Source organism: Megalobrama amblycephala, linkage group LG2 (assembly GCF_018812025.1).
Source record: "Megalobrama amblycephala isolate DHTTF-2021 linkage group LG2, ASM1881202v1, whole genome shotgun sequence".
NCBI lineage: Eukaryota > Metazoa > Chordata > Actinopteri > Cypriniformes > Xenocyprididae > Megalobrama > Megalobrama amblycephala.
In genome coordinates, this window is record NC_063045.1 from 15,963,699 (window position 1) to 15,988,400 (window position 24,702).

The following is a 24,702-nucleotide window of genomic DNA, read 5'->3' on the forward strand; positions in this document are numbered from 1 at the left end:
TGCTAGTAGTTAATAACAACAACTGATGCTTCAAACTGTATCACAGTCCCTTTAAGACAAGTCATTTCACTCAGTGGCCATTTTTGAAATGCCTCTTGACATGCAAGTGCAGCTCTGATCTCTTTGAATGGGGAAACATCAAATTCTCCAAAGATGTTTGCCAAGCTTTCGATTAAATTTCATATTTGAAATCACCAATGAAATCTGACAATAACTGTCTCATAAATTTAGTTTCTGAACGCTCAAATCATGACACAAAAAAAAATGTTCAGGCTGGATCAAGCTAATGCGCATGTGCAGTCCTAAAGTGCGCGTCTCTTGTGTCTCATTTCGGAGGCGCACGTCTGATTGTTTCTATAGGAACCGGAGCTTCTAACGGCCGCTGCAGTGACTTAGAAGGCGGGACTTATTCTGCCATATTGCGCATTGCGCTTTCTCCCATTAAAAACAACACGAGTGACGCGTCTTGTGTTATTCTATAGTCTTTGACTGTATTTCATCTCAGTTGCTGACAGTTTGAGATATAGACAAGATTTTTGTATATTTTTACATTTGTATTTCACATATGCAAAACCCACCACCTTGTTTGCTATGTTGTTCTAGGTGGCTGCCATGGAGTTCTGGGTAGTACTGTATTGTTCCGAATATAAGATGTTTAAAGGTGCCCTCGAATGGAAAAATTGAATTTATCTTGGCATAGTTAAATAACAAGAGTTCAGTACATGGAAATGACATACAGTGAGTCTCAAACTCCATTGTTTCCTCCTCCTTATATAAATCTCATTTGTTTAAAAGACCTCCGAAGAACAGGCGAATCGCAACATAACACAGACGTTACGTAACAGTCGGGGTGTACGCCCCCAATATTTGCATAATGCCAGCCCATGTTCCCAACATTATAAAAGGCATTAGACAAGGGCAGCCAGTTAACGTCTGGATCTGTGCGCAGGTTAATCAACAAACTAGGTAAGCAAGCAAGAACAATAGCAAAAAATGGCAGATGGAGCAATAATAACTGACATGATCCATGATAACATTATATTTTTAGTGATATTTGTAAACTGTCTTTCTAAATGTTTCATCTAATGTACTGTTAAATGTGGTTAAAGTTACCATCGTTTCTTACTGTATTCATGGAGACAAGAGCCGTCGCTATTTTCATTATTAAACACTTGCAGTCTGTATAATTCAAAAACACAACTTCATTCTTTATAAATCTCTCCAACAGTGTAGCATTAGCCGTTAGCCACGGAGAATGGCCTCAAACTCATGCAGAATCAATGTAAACAATATAACAGTATACAATACTCACATAATCCGACGCATGCATGCCACATGCATGACGAACACTTTGTAAAGATCCATTTGAGGGTTATATTAGCTGTGTAAACTTTGTTTATGCACTGTTCAAGGCAAGCGCGATCTCCGTGGGCGTGGAGCAGGAGAATTAAAGGGCCAGTAGCCCAGAATCGACTCATTTATAATGATGCCCCAAAATAGGCAGTTAAAAAAATTAATTAAAAAAAAATCTATGGGGTATTTTGAGCTGAAACTTCACAGACACATTCAGGGGACACCTTAGACTTATATTACATCTTTTTAAAAAAAGTTCTAGGGCACCTTTAAAAAAACGGGTTCAACTTATATTCAGGGTCTAGACTTTTACATGTCAATAATACACCCACAACAATACACCCTGCAACGCAATTGTGCGTAAAATGAGTGTGCCAAGAAATACGGTGATTCAGAGTGTAATGTTAGAAGATCGAGCGCAAAAAGACAGTCTTAAAAACGCTAACAGTCACCGTCTAAGAGCCGCTTGACTGTCATATTTACCTACCTCGCTGACGGGACCAAACTTCCCCCATACGTGAATTTAAAACGTAAGGTACCCAGATTTCAAAACTACAATAAAATTGAGCTTCTACTGTTAATTAAATTTTGGAAAAGCCAAATGGTTTTCACAATGAGATGGATTGTTATAATTGTTATATAGTTTAGATGGGCTACAGGTTATTTTTATGGTATGCCAAAAAGTGCTTATTTTTAAATATGATCATTGGTACGTTATAGCAGTTTCAATACAAAAATTTAAATATGAAAAATATTTTCAAATTAAAGCATTTTCATAAAAAATATTTATAAAATACAACATTTTATATTCAAAAGATTACATATTTTAAGTACATCTTGAAAAAGGGTTGTGGTGGGGGGGGGTCGTCTTATATTCAGAACAATTCATTATATAGGATGTTCTGGGCAGTTCTGGGTGATAGGGAGTTCTGGGTAGTTGATAGGGTGTTTTGGGTGATTTTTGGGGAGTTCTAGGTGGTTGCAAGGATTTTCTGGGTGGCCATTAGGGTGTTCTATGTCATTGGTAGGGGGGGTTGTAGGATTTTGCTAGGGTGTTCTAGATGGTTGTTAGGTTGTTGCATACTGGCTTCAGCCAAAATTCTCCACCTCTTAGTCTCCATTATATTCTGGTCTCTAAATATGGCTTGGTTCCATCCTTCAGTTTTCGTCTTAATATATTTTTTGTCTGTTTTATTATCTGACAATCGAAAGTCTGATAAAGTAATCAGAATGTAGTTACCACAGATAAGCCGTTGAGCAAATCCTTAAACCCCAATTATGAGCTATAGTCATTTGGTCAGCATTGTTGTTTTAATATGTGCTTTTAAATAAATTGGAATTTGAATAGTCATATTGATATCGTAGCAAGCACCAGTAGTCAATTTAATTGCTGTAGCTTGCCATGCATATTACTTTAATAGCTTCACATTGCTTATTATCAAGAGACCGAGAAAATGGTGTTGAGATTGACAGAAAGATGTGTTAATGGTTACTATACGTGTGTTTTATCCTGGGACCACATGCCACGCACGAAAAGATTGCAAAGATTGAACGTTAAGCACGAGTGTGGAACATTTTGCTTTTCCCATTGCAGCCCACAGAAGGCCGTCTTCCTAAATCAGGCGGTGTTTGTGTGTTCACATGTGTGTGCTTCCTCATTATCTCTGTTCTGCCGAAGCGAAGCGTTCTGGGATTGCTTTCATTACACTGCCAAATGAAACAGCGGAGAATGATTACTGGTGTGACGGGCGGAGAAGGTGGTTCAGATCAGTCCTCGTCCCTCCAACTTCAGTAAGGAAGATGGTGAGATAAAACGAGGGGGAAATTAAGTCTGCAAGCACATTTTGCCGCTTTTTTAATGCAATAACATTTTGGTTTGCTTCGAGATGTCTATCACAATTTAGGATATGCCTCGCCCTTGTGCATATTTGGCAGCAGATGATGATCTATCAGATGCGCTCACTGAGAAAGACACCTGCGATCACAACAGAGCCAGGAATAATTTCACACTCAAACCACACCAATCTCGACCAAGCCCAAAAACTCGCAATCCTACAGCGGATGGCATCTAATGCTAGCGGCTTCTGCGTTGGCTACTGGTAACGATTGTTCCCAGCTGCTCTGACACACATCCAGGCATGTCCACATGTGCGTCTCGAGCGCCTCGTATCACATTGTCCGAGACAGACACATTAATCTCGCTCAGACATTCCACAAACAGGCACGCACTCACTCTTGGAGGGAAAGAGGTTTCGACAGGTGTGTCTGCTAGGCTGTAACCAGAGATCGGTCAAAATTTAAACAGCTGAAACTGGGGGCTCATCTACCGTGTCAATACCTCAAAAGCCCTACGACGTCTTCCTCACAGTGAACACTGCGCTAATTCCTCTGGTAATTAGGCTCTTACTAGTCATGGAATAATTAGGTCTTACAAAGAGAGGCATTTCTCAGCCGCAAGCTTAGACAAAAGCCGAGCAGTGAAAAGGGGGCCCAGATGTGCACCGAAGGGTGGAAAAAATCAACATCATTCACAAGGGCTGCAGTCATTATCGTGTTACCAGCGCTCAAGCAAGGTGTCATCTGGATTTCATTATTGTGAGGACTGGCAACTTTACCATCTGTTAATTTACTGACATCTGACCTTTGAACCCTCCTCCCGCCCTTGTGGGCAGCTGTCCCAGATAAAGTCCTCATCTTGGAGAGCTTATCTCCTAAAGCCCCGTCAGATGCAGCTCACATACGGCTGCAGCTGAAGGCTATTGTAATGGATTGAAAAAGACAGGGATCTGGGGAGGACTGAACGTATCCTCGGTTCTACTTCAGAGGATAAGCATAGATGATCCTCAGATTTCCAGGTCTCGGAATCGTAATTCAGGCGTTCGTGTGATGTGATTAGGCCAAGTAGGAATGCTCCTGGTTCAATATCCTTGGTCCTCAGCCAAGATTCATATCAAACAATCAAAACCAAACCCTATGCCTTACCCAAACTTACCCCTAAAAGGAAATGACCAATGGTTCTTGTGAACCCTAGACTTTCAACCAAGTCATACAAGTAAGTATACACCTTAGGATCTCATAGGTGGAAGAATACATATATTTATCACTGTTGACAAATTTGCAAATAATTGTGCCTCTGGCTTAGAGGTGTCCAGTCCTGCTCCTAGAGCAGGGGTGGGGAACATTGATCCTGGAGGGCCACTGCCCTGCAGAGTTTCATTCCAACCCTGAAAAAAAACATTCAACTGCCTGTAGCTTTAGTAATCCTGAAGACCTTGATTAGCTTGTGCAGGTGTGTTTGATTAGGGTTGGAGCTAAACTCTGCAGGACAGTGGCCCTCCATGATCAAGGTCCCCCACCCGTTCTAGAGGGACACAATTCTGCAGAGTTTAGCTCCAACACACCTGCCTAGACATTTCTAGTGATCCTGAAGACTTTGATAAGCTGGTTCAGGTGGGTTTAATTAGGATTGGAGCTAAACTCTGCAGGAAGGAGGCCCTCCATGGAGCAGGATTGTACATCCCTGTTTTAGCTTGTCACTAGGGCAGTGCCCTCGATTGTACATTTTTGTCTCTTACCTACCTCATAAAGAACTAATATGCAGTCTTTAGGAGTAGATAAGCTCCAAAGTTTGTACCTTTGGGGGTACTGGCATTTTTGCATTATTTCTGCTAGTGAAGAACAATCATGCATTTTAATATTCCACCATTTCGTTGATTTTATTATTCATTTTGTAAATCGAACTAACATAATTTGGGCACCCCTTCATTGGCACTCGCCCTGTCGAATAAGACGACTGGGCTTGTGTCACGCTACAGCTTGTCAAAGTCTGGCATCTTAGTTGAAGCATCTTCTCTTCGCTTTCATTTCCAATTTGGATCTGTATTTGGTCTTGTGGCAAGGGTGCTGGATCCTGCCTTGCACTAACAAGTGCTAGCAAATGGTACCAACAGTTTTGGCATTATCAATGACAATTTACTAACTCTAATGTCATTCCAAAGCTGTATAACTTTCTTATGTGTAGAACAAAAACATTTTTTTGAAAATAAGGGGTGCACTTGTTTTGGACCCCACTGACTTTCATTGTATGGAATCAAACTGTTCTTCAAAATGTCATCTTTTGTGTTGTCCAGAAGTAAATCAGTCATACAGGTTTGGATCGACATGAGGGTGAGTAAATTGTGAGTTTTCATTTTTGGATGAAGTTTACCCTTAAAGGGTTAGTTCACCCAAAAATGAAAATTCTGTCATTATTCATAAAGCTTCGAAGCTTCATGAAACAGTGTTTTGAAATCACCATCACTAGATATTGTAGAATAAAGTCACTATTTTGTTTATTTTTGGCGCACAAAAAGTATTCTAGTCGCTTTATAATATTAAAGCTGAAGTTACATGAACTGTTTTAAATGTTTTTAGTAGCTTTATGGGCATTGAAAAAGGAAGTGTTATTGCTGGCGATGCAGGCCTCACTGAGCCATCGGATTTCATCAAAAATATCTTAATATGTGTTCAGAAGATGAACGAAGGTCTTATGGATGTGGAACGACATGAGGGTGAGTAATTAATGACATAATTTTCATTTTTGGGTAAACTAACCCTTTGACTAGGGCTCTAGCTAATGATGACTGTTCTTCACCAATCTCAGGTCTTGGTCTAGCAAACCTAGTCCGAGGCTAATGAGGACGTCCAATTCCAAACCTCGACCAGAAGTGAACCAAAGAGATTATTATGGCTTCTAGGTCTTGGTCCTGACACATTTCCTAAGCAACACACGTACACACAAACACCTTCTACCTCAGTCAACCCTTGAAAGCTTGTTAAATGTGACCCCTGGTCCCCGAATGGGAGAAAATCAATTGAGTGCTCTCGCATAGGCACATCCTGAGTCGCCGGTCCAGATGGAGGCATTGTTCACATTGAGTGCTGGGCCAAGCAATGTGCCAGTCTGATGTATTCAGCTACAGATACTCCCCTCAGCTCTGACAAGCACACAGACAAATGAATATTCTCAATAGTGGCCATCCACAATAGCTCAGTGGTCTGCGCTTTGATCCATTGTGGCAAAGAGCCATTCATTACATGAGGTGCAGAGGCACATTGTGTGTGGTAAGTGTGTAATGCCTCACTTTAAAGGATTAAAGTCCTCTATGTGTGGCATGCTTATTTCAAGGACTTTGTACAAAGCTTATTGTTGTGTGATGTGGGATGATGTTTGTTTTTGCTCAAGGTTACACATTATAGAATAACACTCAGCCATCACTGTTTGTTGATGTTGATCCTTCATGGCACTTCAATCGTTTGGTGTGAAATCTCTTGATGAACGGATTCTGTGATACTGAATGTCTTGTACAGTAGTTTCCAGCTTTGGGATAGACATGATTTTACCTAGGAAACTGCTTTGGCTCTTGTAAATGAGTTTGATTTGTTTAACATTCTATTTTTTCCCCCTCAACCTGACTGCAAAGATCATGGTGATGGAGAGAGAGAAGGTCTACCGCTTAGGGTGGTAAATTACTTGAAATGTCACACTTGTCAAATGCTATAAAAAAACATTCTTCAACAAAATGTCATTTGTTCTCGCAATGTTCTCAGTATGAACAAGTCATGTTGAACCTCTTTTTGGTAGTAACTGGTAGAATTAAAGGAATATTCCTGGTTCAATACAAATTGAGCTCAATCAACAGCATTTGAGGCATCATTTTGATTACCAGAAAACAAGTATTTTCAGTGAATCACTTGGTTTCGTTAAAACAGCAAAAATCAAGGCTACAGTGAAGCACTTACAAAAAGTGAATGGGACCAAGAAATGCAGAAATGTAAAGCTTATAATTTTATAAAAGCACTTACATTAATTCTTATGTTAAATCTTTATTTTTAGAGCTGCAAAGTTTGTCATTGTTACGTTTATTTTATTGTCATGGCAACAAAGTTGTCAAATTCGATAACCACACTGAATATGTAAGCGATTATTTCACACTTAAATCTTAACATGCATATTGTTTATCTTGTGGCAGTATTGAATGTTTACAGATTGGCCCTCTTCACTTCCATTGTGAGTGTCTCATTGCAACCCAGGTTTGGCTCAAAATTAAGTCGAAAATACTTTTTTTTTTCTTTTTTGCTATTCAACATATGCCGCAAGTGCTGTCGACATGAAGCTGCAATATACCTTAAGGCAAGTTTTCTATAATGATTTAAGATTAGCACTCTATGGTTAGAATTTACTTCTGTATGGCTCAAAGATTGGTGCCATTGATCATGATTTTTACAGGCAGAGCCATTTATAAAGAGCCTACCATGATGCATCTGTAAATTATAGTGCTTGACTGTATTCATAGACAAAATGTGTGTCCATTGCCTTCACATTTGCTCTGTGGCGCAGAGCAAATATCTCAACGTGATGCTACAGCTCCCTCTAGTGGTTATAGACAATGTTTACAAGGCAATCTCAATATTAGATTGAGTTGTTTCACACTAAATAACACATAATAACACTTACATTTTTTTGATAGTTTAATGTAAGTTAACAAGTACTATTGAGCAAAAAAATAAACAATTTCAAGACATTCACAACGAAACCACCTCATCTTACATTCTGCCATCTAAACCGATCCACAGAATATTAACCGTACACATCCACAGTCTGTTTTAAAACACTCAATTTATGTGTAATGAGTATTACAGATATCTTGTGTAATAAATAAGAATAGCAAACTATTCAAAATGTTTTTGTCTAGTAATGAACTGTGAGAATATGTTAAAGGTCAGTCTTACACACGGAGTACTATAATAATAAGTATAATACTGTTAAGGCGTTTTGCTTCATGAAAAGCTAATATACCATTTTACAAATTGGGTTATTTTGATAGAAAAGATTGCACACCTAAGCTTTTCAAGTGATTACATTGTGTAGTGGCTCTATGTTATGTGCTCAAAGCACATGCTCAGTTTCATAAATATTAATACATGTAGAAGTAAATTCAGTTAGTGTATCCTTTGGTCAGCATTTGTTCAATCGCTCTGTGATTGAGTCCGTTGTACCTTTTAAATTTCATTGTCTTTTGTATGAAAGCAAATCCAGGTTTGTAATCCTCAGAGAGCTGAAGAACGCTACATAATTACACAGGAACAGTGGCCAAACATCTTGGGAAATAACAAATTCCCGCTCTTTTGTGTTGACTCCCGTAGTATCTTTTTCAAAACTTTCCCAACGAGGGAAGCGCCCCAGCTTTAACCAGCACCGCAGACAGCAAGTCACCTGGCCCAGAGGGGTGTGTGACAGCTGGTGGCGACGTGTCCCCATGCTGATAGAGGGAGTTTGATGGGGTAGGAACTTTACTTTGCATCAGGGAGGACTTTGCTGCACCGCTACCAGCCCCGGCCATGCTTGATTTGCTGTTCTCCGCGGTTGGAATAACTATTCCTGGGAGCGCCCCCCCTGCCACCGTAGGCATGGAGTCCTGGGGCGTTTCGCAGCAGCACAGCACGCGAAAGAAAGCGGCCCGCATCTCACGGCTTGAAAATGTGTAGATGAGAGGGTTGAGGGCGGAGTTGAGCACCGCCAGAGCGATGAACCAGTCCACCTGGTACAAAACCGGGCACCGCTCTGGACTGCATCCCACATCCAGCAGCAGTAGTAGAAAAAGAGGAGACCAACAGGCCACAAAAACCCCTAGTACTATCACTACTGTGCGTAAAAGTGCGAGTGAGCGATCCGATGGCCGGGAACTCACTCTACGCCCGCTGGACGTCACAAGCTGGTAGATGCGCACGTATAGCACCACAATTGCCGCTAGCAGGGCCGTGAAGACGCTGATGCAGAAGGCTATGTAGCTTTTGTCGTACAGTGGTAGGACAGTGGAGCAGGTGTGCATTTTGCCTAAACAGTTCCAGCCAAAGCTGGGCAAAGCACTCAGCAGGACCGAAACGGCCCAGCAGGCTCCCAGGAGAGCCAGTAACCTCCCCCTTCCAGCGGTCTCACATGGCCGCAGGCGAACCATCGTCATGTGGCGCTCGATCCCAATAGCGAGCAAGCTGAAGGTTGAAGCGCTGAGTGCTACAAACATGCTCCCCTCTCGCAGAAGCCACTGGCCAGGAGTGAGGAAAAAAGTCTTGCGGCCAGAGGTGAAGATATTGACCATGTACGCCACTCCAGCTAACAAGTCCGAAAGTGCCAGATTGCCGATAAGAAAGTACATGCGGCTGTGGAAACGCTTGTTGCGCCATAGTGCCAGTAGTACAGTGATGTTCTCCAACACAATCAGAGCACAGATGCAAATCAGGAAGGTTGTCTTGCATGTATCGGTGCTTTTTGGTCTTCCCCACTTGCCCGAGTGGTTGTAGTATTTAATTATATCTTTATTCATTCCACGTTCAAAGTCGCCATCCATTTTCCACATACTCTCCACTCTTTTGAACACCAGATGGCGTTTATGAGCAGCTTCCAGTGAGAAAGTTGGAAAAGGGATCCACCACTTCACACATCATTCTTGTAGGACCTAATTACAAAAACAGGGCAAAGAAAACGTTATCTGACTTGACAAAAGTTAGTAAGATGTGGAAACTGGAAATGTGGTTTAATATGCCTGTAGAAAACGAAGATGGTTTGCTAGTTTTAGCTAGGTAGTTTAAGCATGACCAGCAGAAAATTGCCCCAAATTCTTCTAAAACAAGTCATCAGACCAGTTTGGGAGACAAACAAACCAGCTAAGGCTAATTTAAGATTATTATTTTTTTAAAGAAAGATATGTTGGTTTACATATGTTTATCACACAAAGAGTTATGAATATGAAGGCTATATGTTATGTGGTTTAAACCTATGAAGGTATATAGAGCTTTTCAGGTGGTCTAGTGCTAATGCATGAGGTCATTTTTATTATATTATCTATAGGCTATATTATATTATCAGTGACTATTTTATGTTTACTTGTTTACTTGATGAACTTTGATTTAAACTTTGTCGCCACAGAATTCATTTTAAATTAACATCAGGCATGTAAACACACAAAAAAAGTTTCTTTTATCCGACATATCCCCATGAAGTGTTATGACTTCCACTTAAAGTATAATGATACCAGTCGGCTATGGTTGTAGGCTATAACATTGGTGTGGTAGTTTGCTGTTTATATTTTGTCATCATACAGCTATTCTTTAAAGGATTGCGACACTTAGCCTGAATTAAAGCACGATATTGTACGAAAATACAAACATATAGGCTACATACATGGTAGCAATAGTTTTCAAGATGGCATAGCTAGTTTATAATCTTTCGGTGATTGGGTATTAGTCCCTGTCTTAATAAAAAAAAAAAAAAGTAGAACAGCTTGTTATTCGAATTTAATATGATTTTACAGTGATTTGATATAAAAATATAATTTGATATAAGAAATAAGAAATCAATAACGTTCTGTGTAAAAGTGTACATTAAAATTATGCCAGTAAGACAGGTTTCCTTTATAAGCCTAACGCTAGCCTAAAACTTTCTGAAGTGATGAAACAGACTTACCGGTTATTTATCTGAGAGATGCACCTACATCTTATGGTTCATAAATAATACAATCTTATGGGAATGAAAGACTTCCAACATGTAGGTTCAACGATCAGACGTGTGGATTATCCGCTTTTTCCAATTCGTAACGCTTTACATCCCTATTTTTAACTATATCCAGGTTTTTTGGACCCAAATAGAAGCGCTGACAGATTATTAACGGAAAATAATTCACCTGCAAGTTAAGTTCTGATCCTAAACTCTAAACGCGCCTTTCCACAACATTCCCTCATTCTGGGCGGGAACTCAACAACACTTCGTTTTTTTCCAGGCAGCGAATGGACGTTCCGTCCTGTGTGTGTTTAGTTCTTCTGGATTTGAGTTTGTTTTTAAAGGGCGCGCGCTAATATCAGACAGTGATTATGTCTGTGTTTTTATTTACACGTGTGTCATTACACTGAGGGAAATTACTGGGTTAAGTCACGCAGAATGACCTAACCGCGTAGTCATCATATAATGACCTCTGACACCTGACTTGAGCGTAGCCTAAAGGAGTGTTTTACACACAAGTTCAATTACCAGGTTTGGTTACTCATTGAAATGTATACTCAATAGATTATTTGATGATTAAGTCAATGAAATGAAGATGAAATAAGTTAAGGACAAAACCTTTGTTAAATGTAAAAAAAAGAAAGAAAGAAAGAAAGAAAGAAAGAAAGAAAGAAAGACAGAAAAACTGACTATGACATTTAATTTAGTCATCATTTACTACTTCACATCATTATATGATTTTCTTTCTGAATTTTGCTGGACATTTTTTATGTAGGCTAATTACATATAATGGGGACTCACTCGAGTATCATAAAAGTACTCCATTCGAGTATGTGATCTATATTCCAAGTCTTCTCAAGTCATTATAGAGTACCTCAGAGATGACGTGTTTTGGTATGCAAAACCCGGAAGTGAGTTAGCATTTTAGGACTTCCGGTTCCATTGCCCTAAAGTCTATGGGTTTTTTGAAAGGGTTTTTGCTAAATCGCCTGAAATAAGGTCTGTGGTTAACAAAGCCTCTAAATATTTTCATGTTTTGATCTATGACGTAAAACACACCAGTTATAACCCATTTGTGATTTTTTTTAAAGCTTTATTGTGTCTTAAAAACGGCGGTTGCTAACAAGTTGCTAAAAGGGACTACTTCCTTTGGCAGGGACTTTAGACTTCATCAAGACAAACAGGACATTTGGACAGCATTTCTCATGAAAAAGTGGATAAGTATTCATACACAGTGCAGATCATAATCAGCGAGCATGTTTTTAAATAAAGTTGTTAATAAAGTTTGAGGAAGCTCGGTGATGGTGATGTTGAGCCATGACCATGGTGTGCTGTAGTCCGTTTATAGCCTATTGTTAGCTTTTTATATCTGATGACTTTATTTAGGCTTCAAAATGTATAAATGTTGTGTTAACTTGTAAAGATTATCTTGATAGACAAAACATGTAAGTGTAACCCTTTGTTATACACAGAGCTTATTTTTTGTGACTTTCCAAAAGTCTATGGGAAAAATCCATTGGCTTTCGATCGAGGGAACCCATGTGCCATTAACTTCTGGGTTGGCCTACAAAAACACATCATCTCTGAGGTGCTCTATTAGCAGCACTGCCCGATTTGTAAACGAATTATTCTTTGAAGTCAGACCTTTTCAAAGAATCGTTTGATCCAGTTCACATAACCGGTCCGAATGATTCATTCTCACTAATTCAGTGAGCCGTACTTTTATGATACTTTATGATGATTTTGTGTCCTTTTTGAAGCTTGAAACCAACTTTAATGCACATTCATTTTAATTGTATGTGTGGAACACTTTTTGTGTTCCACACCCAGAAGACAAAATGCCAAGTTCAGAAAGTCATCACAAAGGTGAATAAATGATGACATTTCTCGGTGAACTATTCCTTTAATAGAGCATCCAAAATAAGCTAAAGTACTTGAGTTTTTTTTCTACGCCAAATACTCATCTGACCCGCCTCATTTGATATTTCCCCTAATGACAAGCCAAGGCCCACAACATTTCCACTTACAACATCTTATATCTATTCTTTGATCAAACATTGTTTTTCATGGTAAAATGGGAAAAGACATTTTTTTCCCTCCCCTTTGGGGCGACAGGTCATCACTCTCCCAGAGCCTCGATCCGCTCAAGACACACATGCAAAACAAGAAGAAAAAAAAGTTCTGTCTGGTTTCATATGTGTCACAGTTGGCCTAAAATTAGACCTTGGCTCTAAATAGCCATACATTCTCCACAATGATTAATAAATATCAAATCATCAAAAGCTTCTTCTAGAACTTAAGTGTTTTCCCTTGCTGTGCACAAACCAGACTTCACATTCTCATAGTATTCCCAAAGGACAGTGTCCAATCTAGTGCTCCAGCTTGGGGATGGTGCATGGGCAAAGGAATGTTTGGGGAGGGGGGTGCTGCATGGACCACTATCACGTTCTCGTTGTTCTGATCTCCCCCGCATTACTCAGTCCAATCACATGGAAGATCTCAAGTTGAGTGTAGGAAATGTGGTGGATTTATGAAGTTACACTCTTAAAAATAAGGTTTCAAAAATGTATTGCTATAGAAGAACCTTTTTTTGGTTCCCCAAAGAACCTTTCAGTGAACTGTTCTTAAAATAACCAATTTTTCTTTAAATTTAAAGCAACATTTTAAAAAATCTAAAGAACCTTTTTCGGATTTAAAGAACCTTTTGTGTATTGGATGTTAAAGGGTTAGTTCACCCAAAAATGAAAATTCTGTTATTTATTACTCACCCTCATGCCGTTCCACACCCATAAGACCTTCGTTAATCTTCGGAACACAAAATAAGATACTTTAGTTAAAATCCGATGACTCCGTGAGGCCTTCATAGGGAGCAATGACACTTCCTCTCTCAAGATCCATAAAGGTACTAAAAACATATTTAAATCAGTTCATGTGTGCCAAAAAAAACAAAATAACGACTTATTTAGTGATGGCCGATTTCAAAACACTGCTTCATGAAGCATCGGAGCACAAATGAATCAGTGCATCGAATCATGATTCAGATTGCGTGTCAAACTGCCAACTGCTGAAATCACATGACTTTGGCACTTCGAACAGCAGATTCGATACACTGATTCATTTGTGCTCCGAAGCTTCATGAAGCAGTGTTTTGAAATCGGCCATCAAGTCGTTATTTTGTTTTGTTTTTTGGCGCTCCAAAAATATTCTCATTGCTTTATAATATTAATATTGAACCACTGTACTCACATGAACCAATTTAAATATGTTTTTAGTACCTTTATGGATCTTGAGAGAGGAAATGTCAAGGCTTCACGGAGCCATCAGGTTTCAACTAAAATATCTTAATTTGTGTTCCGAGGATTAACGAAGGTCTTACGGGTGTGGAACGGCATGAGGGTAAGTAATAAATGACAGAATTTTCATTTTTGGGTGAACTAACTCTTTAAAGGTTCTTCATGGAACCATAGATGCCAATAAAGAATCTTTATTTTTAAGGCTGCATCCACATTAATCCGAAAATATTTGAAAATGTCACTTTCGTTTTGAAACACTCTCCATCCACACTAGCGTTTTAAGTGTTTTCCAAAAGATCGTCTACACAGAAATGTCTGAAAAAGCTTCAGTCTTCACCAGCATAAAAGTGAGATGATTCAGAGAAACCATGTTTTCACATCATTCTTCTGGCACAATCATTTTCTTAGCAAAATATTCCACCACCTGATGGTGCATCCAGCAATAAATGGGAGAACAAAGTAACTTGCATTACTTATTTGGAAAAGTAACTCAGATATTTTGTTGTAAATTTCAAAGTAATGCATTACTTTGCATTTACTTGAAAAAAGTAATCTGATTATGTAACATGTGTTACTTGTAATACATTACCCCCAACACTGGTGAGAAGAAGATTATACAAAGTAACATTTATCTAACTAGACTGAATGTGAATAGCAAGCACAAAGATGCCAGTACCACCATAGATATCTGAGTATAATATGTGTCACGTGACCAAGTGTCATAGGTTCTGAATACCTCCATATTCACAGTCCCAAAAACAGTATTTTCAAATGTATCCACTTGGAGAGCATCTTCAAAAAGCTGCTTTCACTGGACAAAAATGCCATCTAAGATTGGACGGAAGGCCAAAACAAAGAGAAAAATGATGCATTTTCAACTTATCCAAATTAATGTGGACATAGCCTATAAGTGTAGATGCTATTAATTCTATTAAAAACACCCAGAAGACTTTGTTATGGTCGTTGTGTCCTACTTCCACATTTTGTTTAACTTGGACTTTGGGGAAAGGAGATGCCGTAGAAGCAAAGCCCCTTGCGATTTCTCTTCCGAGTAATCAGCCGGTCATTTTCGAGGTATGTTTTTAATAGCAACGTGCTAGATTTATTGTGCTGGTGTTTGGTATGCTTGGGTACTTCTGTGAGTCAAGGCTTCCTGACACTGAACTTAATGGTGAGATGGCTGGTTTGGAATGTAAAGTTCAGTGGGAACTCAAGGGGTATGTGTTTATGAGTGTAGGAAAATGGAAAATCTCTCGGGCCTTCACCTTTCTGCCCCGGCCCATGCCTCCATCCTAACTGCCCCGAGCCCATACCCATACGCCTCCCTCCCCTTGCGCTCAGACACCAAACATCTGGCTTTTGCTTATACGGTAACTTACCACATTTTACTAGTTCCCATCAATAAAAGCTTCTTTTTCCATTAGTGGCATATCCACGCCACATCAGAATATAAGGGCCTGTTCTCACATCCACGTTCTCATGATCCTTACAACGTCTTCTAAAAGTCCTGTTTGTATACCAATCACAGCCCTCTCAGACAGATATCTGCTGATACAAGTATCTTATCTTTGCTTTTCCAATTGTCTCTTATCTATTGGTGTTTGGGGCATTTACAGTCTAGATGTTGCTCTCTAAGAATACTTTTGCCATTTGTTGTACCTCCCACAGGTCTATTTTGGCCTGTAGTTAAACTGCTTTTTTCTCTACATTTTAAAACTGGGATTAATTTGTGGTGAGAAAAACAAAGACTATGTAGACTGCTGAAAGATGCATGTCCATCAGATTCAAATGAATTTTCAATGTAGGTAAAATATTTCAGTGCCACAAACCTATCACCTTTTTTTTGTTGAAATATGTGTATTGAATTCAAAATGATTTGTTTATGTGATATGTACAGTTATTATTTTATGTGGGGTTGGGTAGTTTTTATTTCTCATAATGCAAAATGTCAGATCTGCTCCTTTCTATACAATGAAAGTGCATGGGAATACACTACCGGTCAAAAGTTTGGGACCATTAAGGTTTTATTTTTGAAAGAAGTCTCTTAAGCTCACCAAGGCTGCATTTATTTGTTTAAAAAAATAATAAAACGACAACATTGTGAATTATGCTTAAGGTGAGCATAAGATATTTCTTTCAAAAACATAAAAAAAAATATCACTATATAACTCTAAATAACAAAGCTACAAACCTTTTTCTTATACCTCATTTACATGAGGAACTTTTTAACAATGTGAATTTATTTGGCTTGCAATCACTCTGTTAAGCACTAAATAAACTTCTGCCCTTTGCTGTTGAAAATAACTTGTGAAAAACTTGGATGGCCATTGTGTAAACATCTCTAGCACTTTGAATCTACTCTGCACTTTCAGGACAACAGCAAAGCTGGGAATGCTTTTCTAATCCAAACTTTTGAGGGTGGGGCTGGAGACATTTGCCTTTTAGATGTGTCCATTTCATGTTAGATGTCAAGTGTAGAAAGAGGTTGTATATTAAATCAAACCATCTCTGTCCCCACGGATTGGACCAAAGCATTTGTCTTCTCTGGAATTCAAGAAATATGCATTTTGGCGCCATATGTCCAAACAAAAGTTATTCTATGTTTAGCAAAAGTGTGAGACAAGGTCAAAATGAGACTCCCTCAAGGGTGTCAAGACTGGAGTGATTCTGAATCTCTTATTTTGTGTCTACCCAGAATCAACTTCTCTTCTCAAACATCTGGGCCAGTATGTCTGCAAACAGCCTGAAAACATCTTGGGTCCAGTCATCATCCAGTCCTCATTTTTCTTAACACTTCAACACATCCTGTGTCATTCTGTGTGTTGTCAAAACTATTTTAAGTGAAGGAGACATTGTAAGATATGTTATTATTCAACTCCCTTCTACTTGATGTGCATGTGCTGGAAACTCGACAACTGAAGCTTGCACAGGACCCTGGATGCATTTATGTGAATTTGTTACATTTTTTAATTTAAAAGAGTCACTTTGAAAATCATAGGAGTTATTTATATATATATATATATATATATATATATATATATATATATATATATAAAAATACAGTATTCTAGGTTATTACGTGTGGAGGTTTTTGGTCCAATAATTAGAATATCTGTTTGTTTTTTTTAGAATTTAGTAGTAGGACATTACTATTCATCCAATTTTTGATATCAGCTATGCATTCCATTAGTTTTGTGAATTGGTAAGTTTCGTCAGGGCGCTATATATAGTATCATCAGCGTAACAGTGAAAACTAACACCAAAATAAAACTAACAGTGAAAATTAATGCGAGTGAAAAGAGTGAAAAGCAACGGTCCAAGTACTGATTTTTGTGGTACTCCATACTGAACTTGTGATCGGTATATGACATCTCTTTGTTTACTGCTACAAACTGATAATGGTCAGATAAGTATGATTTGAAACACGGCAATGCAAATCCACTAATGCCAACATAATTTTCGAGTCTATTCAAAAGAATGTTGTGGACGATAGTGTCAAATGCAGCACTAAGATCTAGTAACACTAATAGAGATATACAACCACGATCGGATGATAAGAGCAAATCATTTGTAGCTCTAATGAGAGCAGTCTCAGTACTATGGACAATTCTTCCTCTCCTATAGCAACGAATGAATGGAATTTTTCCTCAGGGACAATACAATGTCTGATGCGATACTGTAGTAAACGGTTGCATGGTTATAATTTTCTCTCTAATATTATCAATCTTCCAAGTTAAGAAGTTCATAAAGTCATTACTGCTGTGCTGTTTGGAAATGTCAGAAGTTGAAGCTTTATTTCTCATTAATTTAGCAACTGTATCAAGTAAATATCTAGGGTTGTGTTTGTTTTCACCTAAGAGAGTCGAAAAATAATCAGATCTAGCAGTTTTTAAGGTTTTTCTGTATGCAATATTTCTTTCTTTAAATGTTTAGCCAGGTTACTGTCAAACACAGCACATTGGTTATAATCTGTGATGAGTGATCATATAATTTACAATAAGTGCTTTTGAAGAAAAGGATCTAATATTCAGCAACCCAAGCTTTATCATTTGTTCATCTGTATTATATCTGTTATTTGTTGAACGTCAATTACATTTTTACCTTTAAATGGGTTTGGGAGTTTTTTGTATTTACTAATTCAGGGAACATACACAGTCTCTGTGATGATATCTGGTGAAAGAGTCTCTATGTGTTGGGATTTATCTGACTTCTGTGACATGAGACAGCTAGCAGATGGTCGGTTTAGCCAGTCTATCTGCTTCTTAACCTAGACTGTAAGACTATGTGCCATATAGAGTTGTCAAAAGTACCGACTTCGGTACCAATCGGTACTTAAATTTTAAAAAAGTGACACTTTGAGTGCTGTTGAGTGGATTCGTAAACACAGCTGATTGGCCATTGTGTTGACGCGCTCATCGGATATGTCTGTGATTGGCTACAATGATCAACGTATGGCAGCGCTTGAAAGCACACAGAAGTGTTTGAATTTGAAAGCGGGAGCGTTTGAAAGCAGTCCACTGATAGACACCTGCTTTCAAACACTCCCGTGTGTATCTCTGTAAGCGCTTGGTGAAAAGCCAATCACAGACATATCCGATGAGACGTGAAAACAATGGCCAATCAGAGGTGTTTACGAATCCACTCAACAGCACATTTTTACAATTTCAGTACCGAAAAGGTTCCGAAGTCAGTACTTTTGACAACTCTAGTGCCATATTACTAGAAAGAAGAGCGGCACCATCCTAGGAGGGATGAATACCATCTCTTTTCAACAGGCCAGGTCTGCCCCAGAAACCTTTCCAATTGTCTATGAAACTTATATTATTCTGCGGACACCACTTAGACAGCCAGCCATTGAGTGATGATAGTCTGCTAAGTATCTCATCACTCCGGTGAACAGGGAGGGGGCCAGAGCAAATTACAGTGTCTGACATCGTACTTGTGAATTCACACACATCCTTAATGTTAATTTTAGTGATCTCCGACTGGCGAAGTCGGACATCATTAGTGCAGATGTAAATAATAATCTTAGAGTATTTATGATTAGCATTAGCCAGCACTTTTAAATTTACTTTGATGTCAGACGCTCTGGCTCCCGGCAAACTTGTGACTATGGTGGATGGTGTTTTCAAGTTCTGTGTAATAGAATCGCCAATAACTAAAGGCACTTTCAACAGGATTCTCAGTGGGTGCATCACTGAGTGGATAGAACCTGTTTGATGTTCTAATCAGAAAGGAAGAGTGGTGTTTTGTCCAGCGACTATACTGTCTCACATTCACCCAGTTGCCCTGCTGCATGGGCTCTACAGCCAGAACGAACAATGTACGGGATTTGCAGAGCTAGTCACTTCCTAAACAGTGTCTAGAGCCCTTGGATTCTTACTATCCTTGATTAAAGTTTGTATGCATGTCTTTAATTCTGAAATCTTCACCGTCAGCCTGACTATTTCACTGCATTTATGACATGTGAAGCCCTCGCTGTCGCTGATAGAGAAGGCTATGCTAAACATGTGACATGGCAGTGCATGTGACAGTAACAGGAGGAAATTACATGACTCACAGTGTTTGTTGACTGATTCCGGCTTATCACAGTTGTCTGATAGACTCGCAGAAAAAGGAGCACGCCTGAAAAAAGACAGTAAGCATGGATGACAAGTTAACAGGCTAGCAAAATGCTAAAGCGTTGTGCTAGTGATAGCGATTTAGATTAAAAGCTAGCAATGTCAGATTAATGTGATAGGCAATATTAGACAATATCAGATATATGGTGATGAGCAAGTTATATTTAGCAAAATAAACAACAAGGAATGATAGTAAATAGAGATTCAAAACAAAGCTATATGGAGTTACAGATGCAAACCACTCAGCAGCAAGGCATATCAGTTCCAAGTTCCATGATTTCATTAATTGTAGTTTTGAAGTTTTGCGTTTTTTCAATGTGAAACGTTAAGCATTAAGAAAAAAGTTTTCAATAAAGATTGAAGTTTGAAGTTTTTCATTGTGAAACATTAAGCATTAAGAAAAAAAAAATCAATAAAACTAAAAAAAGTATGTGTGTTCTCTGGGAATCAAACCCATGACTATGGCATTGCTAGCACTATACTCTACCAATTGAACTACAGGACATATTATATTGAATATTTTGTTTAAAAAGTCTAGTTATTTAATTTTGTGAGAGTCACAAAAGACTTGAAAGGTTTGGTTTACATGAGTTCAATCTCAACAGAGTGAGAAATTGAGAAGTATCTTCAAAAACGATGAACCTTCTTAAATGTATTGTATGATTATTCGAAACCTATGCTCTCATTATTATTTCTGTCCAGCAGAAGAATTTAGTGCCACTATTCCACTATACAGACATAAGAGAGGATGAATAGAGGGAGTGACAACATAAAGAGCGGAGATAGAGATCTGCAGAGGTAGCACGTGCCCTGTTGACCTTCTCATCACATCCAATGAGGAACAAGACTGACAAACTATTGAACTAACCATCCCAAAGCTCCATGGCTCCATGAGTGTGCCTCACTAACTAAAGTGCTAAAAACAACATTTCACGCCGTATTACCCTCAATAACTTTAAAATCCCGTCACTAGAGAACGCTGCCAGATAGTAAATCCTTATTACCCAAATAAGGGTTCTTTTTCACCCAGTGTTACTGCAGTTCAGTACGCTTTAGCTTCATAAACATGGACATCAGATAGCTTTGTAGTGATGATAATTTTCCATCCTTGATATTTTCTTTAAACAAATGTAAATTTATTCCTGAGATGCCACAGATAGCCAGATAAGAATCATCCACTATTAGTACTGCTAATAATGTGCTTAAATGTTTTAGAAAAAAGTTTTAAGCTCTTATGGGAGCTGCTATGTTGAGATCACATGACCAGCTGAAATACAATAGCTTTGTAACCACTTTGCTTTTGCACTCATATTGAGTGTTATTGATAGGGCTGTGGATGTACTTAAAATGTGTTCAGGGTTTGTCTGTCACAAATATAAACAATTGCATTTTATTAACCATGAAATTCCAGGTTATGATCTGCTTCATTTCAAGCTGCATTAAGATAACAAAGTCTGGCATGGAGCCGTTCCCCGCTGGTCTTGATTCAGCCTACACACAACCAGGACAACAGACATGGAGAAAAAAAAAAACTCATTTTGGATCACTGAGATCTTTAAAGCGCATCTGTCTGGCACATTTTCTTCCTACCACCCTGCATTAGCAACTTCACCACCTGTGTTTATACACCTCTGAGACTGAGCGTGTTGTTTAAAACTGGGCTCTAACAGGGCTACCTTTTGTGGGGGGGTCTGCAGGCGGACATAGCATATGGCTAACGCTACGGCGCGCTTGAATGGGTGCTTAGAGTGACTTGCAGTGAGGTGAAGGTGTGGAGGTTGAAGATGCTGGAAGGTCATGTGGTGCTGGGAGGGTTCCTTACGAGAATCTGGTGTGAAAATAAACTTAGCATGAAGCTGGGCGTGGGGAAGGAAAGACACCAAGAAAGAATTTAATTATCTCTCTAATGAGCTCATCCTTTCCTCTGCCTCCTCCAAACTGAAAGACTGGATGAATAACAGTGTCTTTTTTAAATGAAAACTGTTTAAATTAAGAAGAGTCTAGTTAATCATTAGCTAAGTCAGATTAGGGGTAGGCCTATGTCTTTGTTTGCCAGGTAATGCACTTAAAATCGCTAACCCAGGGTATTTTTAACGTAATTCTGGGTTATGTTGTTGTATGACACATTTTTAATATTTATCCAGAGTTAGCAGTTCACACTGTATACACTTCCATTTGCAATACTAACTTTAGGGGCCATTCACACAGAATGCGTTTTTGTGGTTAAAACTCGAGACGCAGGGCAGTAGAAGGAAAATCGCAAGGTCCATGTGACACAGTGGTCAAACACATCCGTCTAGCACATTTACATAGAAAAACAATGGAAATTAACACAGTAAGTAACACATGTTGCTTCATAATCAGAATTTGATGTTTAAAATACAATTACGAGGAGCAAGATTTTGGACCAATGAGATTCCGCAGGGGGCGGGGCAACAGAAACAGAAATAGAAAGCAAGCATCCAACAAAATGTCCTGTCGCGGCTGGTTAGGACAAAAATGTTCAGTGTTTTGTCACTTTGCTGTGCCTTGCCTGGGTCGAACTGTTAGAAATTTGTGTAAGAATGTTGATCAAAATAGAAAAATGAATTAGTTTCAATATAAATCACAATTCACCCTACCAAATATAGCTAAATTTTCAAGATTTGAGTGAGTTAAGGTGTGTTTATACTAAGGATGATAACTATAGCGATACCGATAACTATAAAGAATAGCAAAGTACGCCACAAATGTAACGATAACAACACAGAGGAAGGATATTGTTGGGATCACTTTCAGAATGTTTTTTCCCAGGTGATGAGCACTAAAAACATTGACAGCCAATCAGAATCCACCTGACTTGGTGTGGGCACTAATTTTGTTATCTTTATCATTATCGTTATTGTTCTTGGTGTAAAAAGGCATTTAGTCATATCCCCTTCAGTCTCTATTAAATCCTAGAAAGGATCTGTGGTGTTCAGCACCAGTTTTCCGAAGTATTTTTAGCCGTGGGTCAACACGCCCATAAATGGTTCATGTTGAGGTGCCTCCTGGGAAGGAGTTTTATCAGTAATAAAGTGCCTCATATCAAATCATGGCCTCGCAAAAGGGTTGTTGATTCTCACGGCATCCATTCCACATCAGCTCTGAAGAATTGTTTTCTATGGACTGGAACCAAAAGATTAAAACAGAACCCTCTGAGGAGGCTGACAGTCACGACTAGCGTTAAAGGATAAGCTTTTTTTCTTTATTCGGAAAGAGTGACAAAAGATTAATAGTTTTTGATGGCTTACAATTTGTCCTGAGATGACTTTTCATGTTTTGTTTAAGGTAGCAAATGAAATATATTAAGCTATAATACGTTTATGCACATGAAAAAGAAATATGTTCAAATGCTAGTTGGTGTCTGAGGCTATATTTACATTGGAAAGTGCTAGGCACTAAATGTTTTGCTTGACACTCAATATCTGTCAGCAAATGCTTTTCAAGATGTTGCTTTTTCATATAAGACCTTTGGAAATGGCCGTTGAATGATTCCACAACACTTCGAGTAAATCAACAATGTTGTAGGGGAAACTAGCGCTAACCGTTTGAGTTGAATTCCTACACAAGAGAGGAATTGTGTTGGATATCTAAGGCACTCGTGTGTACCTGAGTCAGAGCGTGAATGCGCTGTGTGTCCGGCCGATTTAATGACACCACTCACGGCCCAAAATTACACTCAACTTGCTGTGTACGTTTGGAAAAATAACACTTAACATCCTGCAACACTGAATCTCTTGTGTTACATCAAGAGGTTGAATTAGTGCTACATACAGCTAGCTAATCCTGACGACATACCTACTTATTTTTTTACCTCTTAATCTCACCTTTTTTTTTTTTATTGAACTCTGTGATACACCAAAGGCAAAACTATTTAAATTAATTATACTGAAAATAAAAACAGAATGTGAGGAAAGAGAGGGATATTTGTAAAGGTAAACAGAGAGGCTGCTCTGGGTAAAGTTGTCAACTTTAATTGCTGCTTACAGGAAACTCTCCTCTGAATTACCACCTCTGGCTTCACTAAAACTGCCTCCAGCTAGTCTACAATGAACTGAGAGAAAACTATTTAAAAAACTGCAATAAATGCCATGCTAATTTACAATTTAGGAGGCGTTTTATTATTACTGTCACATTTTTGTATCAAATTGTAGCAAAATGAGATATATAGTCTTCATAAAACTCCACGCTACAATGCTAGAGTGGTTATTACTAGCATGTTGCATCGCAAGGTGGTTTCTAATTGGTCCACCTCCAAGATCCCTGCTGAGAAAAAAAAAAGAAGCTAAAACCAGACTATGCGGGTTGGCTGGTCTTAGCTGGTTTAAGCTGGTCTCCCAGCTGGCCAAGCTGGTGTTCGGCTGGTTTTTAGCTGGTTTGTCAGCTCATCTCCCAGCCTGACCAGCTAAGACCAGCTCTAAAACCAGCCCACTAAACCGTGTATGACCAGGCTTGAGGACCAGCTAAAACCAGTCAACCAGTTTAGGCTGTTTTTTTTCTGGTCTATCTAAGTAGCCTATATGGGATTTTTTCTTTTTTCTCCATTTAATCCTTCACAAGGTGAGTCTTTTGAGTTATTATTCATGCCCATATATCTGCGAACATAACTTTGCATGTTTACTTTCAGATAATCCTATTTTTGTGAGAGCTCAGACGGTGTGTTGCTGTTATGAAAAGAAACCCAGGCTCAGTGAAATAAGCACAGGCAATTGGGATCCAATCCTAAAACACGTCGCCTACCGCTACAGGAAGAGCTTCAGCCCTGCGGCAGTCTAAACTAAACAGAATAGAGGTTTTAATCCAAGTTAATCTAGATTGAAGGATGAGGTTTACTCTGGAACTCACTGAGGGCTATCTGACCATCAGCTCTGGGTTTGTC

General features: G+C 38.8%; 1 protein-coding gene across 3 annotated transcripts; it reads right to left on the minus strand.

The window, feature by feature from the left end:
* Window positions 1–7,247: 7,247 nt before the first annotated feature.
* Window positions 7,248–19,817, minus strand: s1pr3a (sphingosine-1-phosphate receptor 3a). Of its 3 annotated transcripts, none has more exons than XM_048183058.1 (2): window positions 19,742–19,817; window positions 7,248–9,848 (listed from the first exon to the last, which is right to left on the minus strand). In XM_048183058.1, exon 2 carries the CDS (start codon window positions 9,747–9,749, stop codon window positions 8,547–8,549), a length of 1,203 nt encoding a protein of 400 aa, XP_048039015.1. In that variant the 5' UTR covers window positions 9,750–9,848; window positions 19,742–19,817; the 3' UTR covers window positions 7,248–8,546. The 3 variants fall into 3 exon arrangements, with proteins under 3 accessions (XP_048039015.1, XP_048039013.1, XP_048039012.1); XM_048183056.1 differs by lacking the exon at window positions 19,742–19,817 and adding an exon at window positions 11,073–11,321; XM_048183055.1 differs by lacking the exon at window positions 19,742–19,817 and adding an exon at window positions 10,856–11,320.
* Between the last annotated feature and the right edge of the window lie 4,885 nt (window positions 19,818–24,702).

What these genes read in the sequence shown, in the direction of transcription:
- s1pr3a (XM_048183058.1), bottom strand. Translation starts at nt 9,749, where the DNA reads ATGTGGAAAATGGATGGCGACTTTGAACGTGGAATGAATAAAGATATA.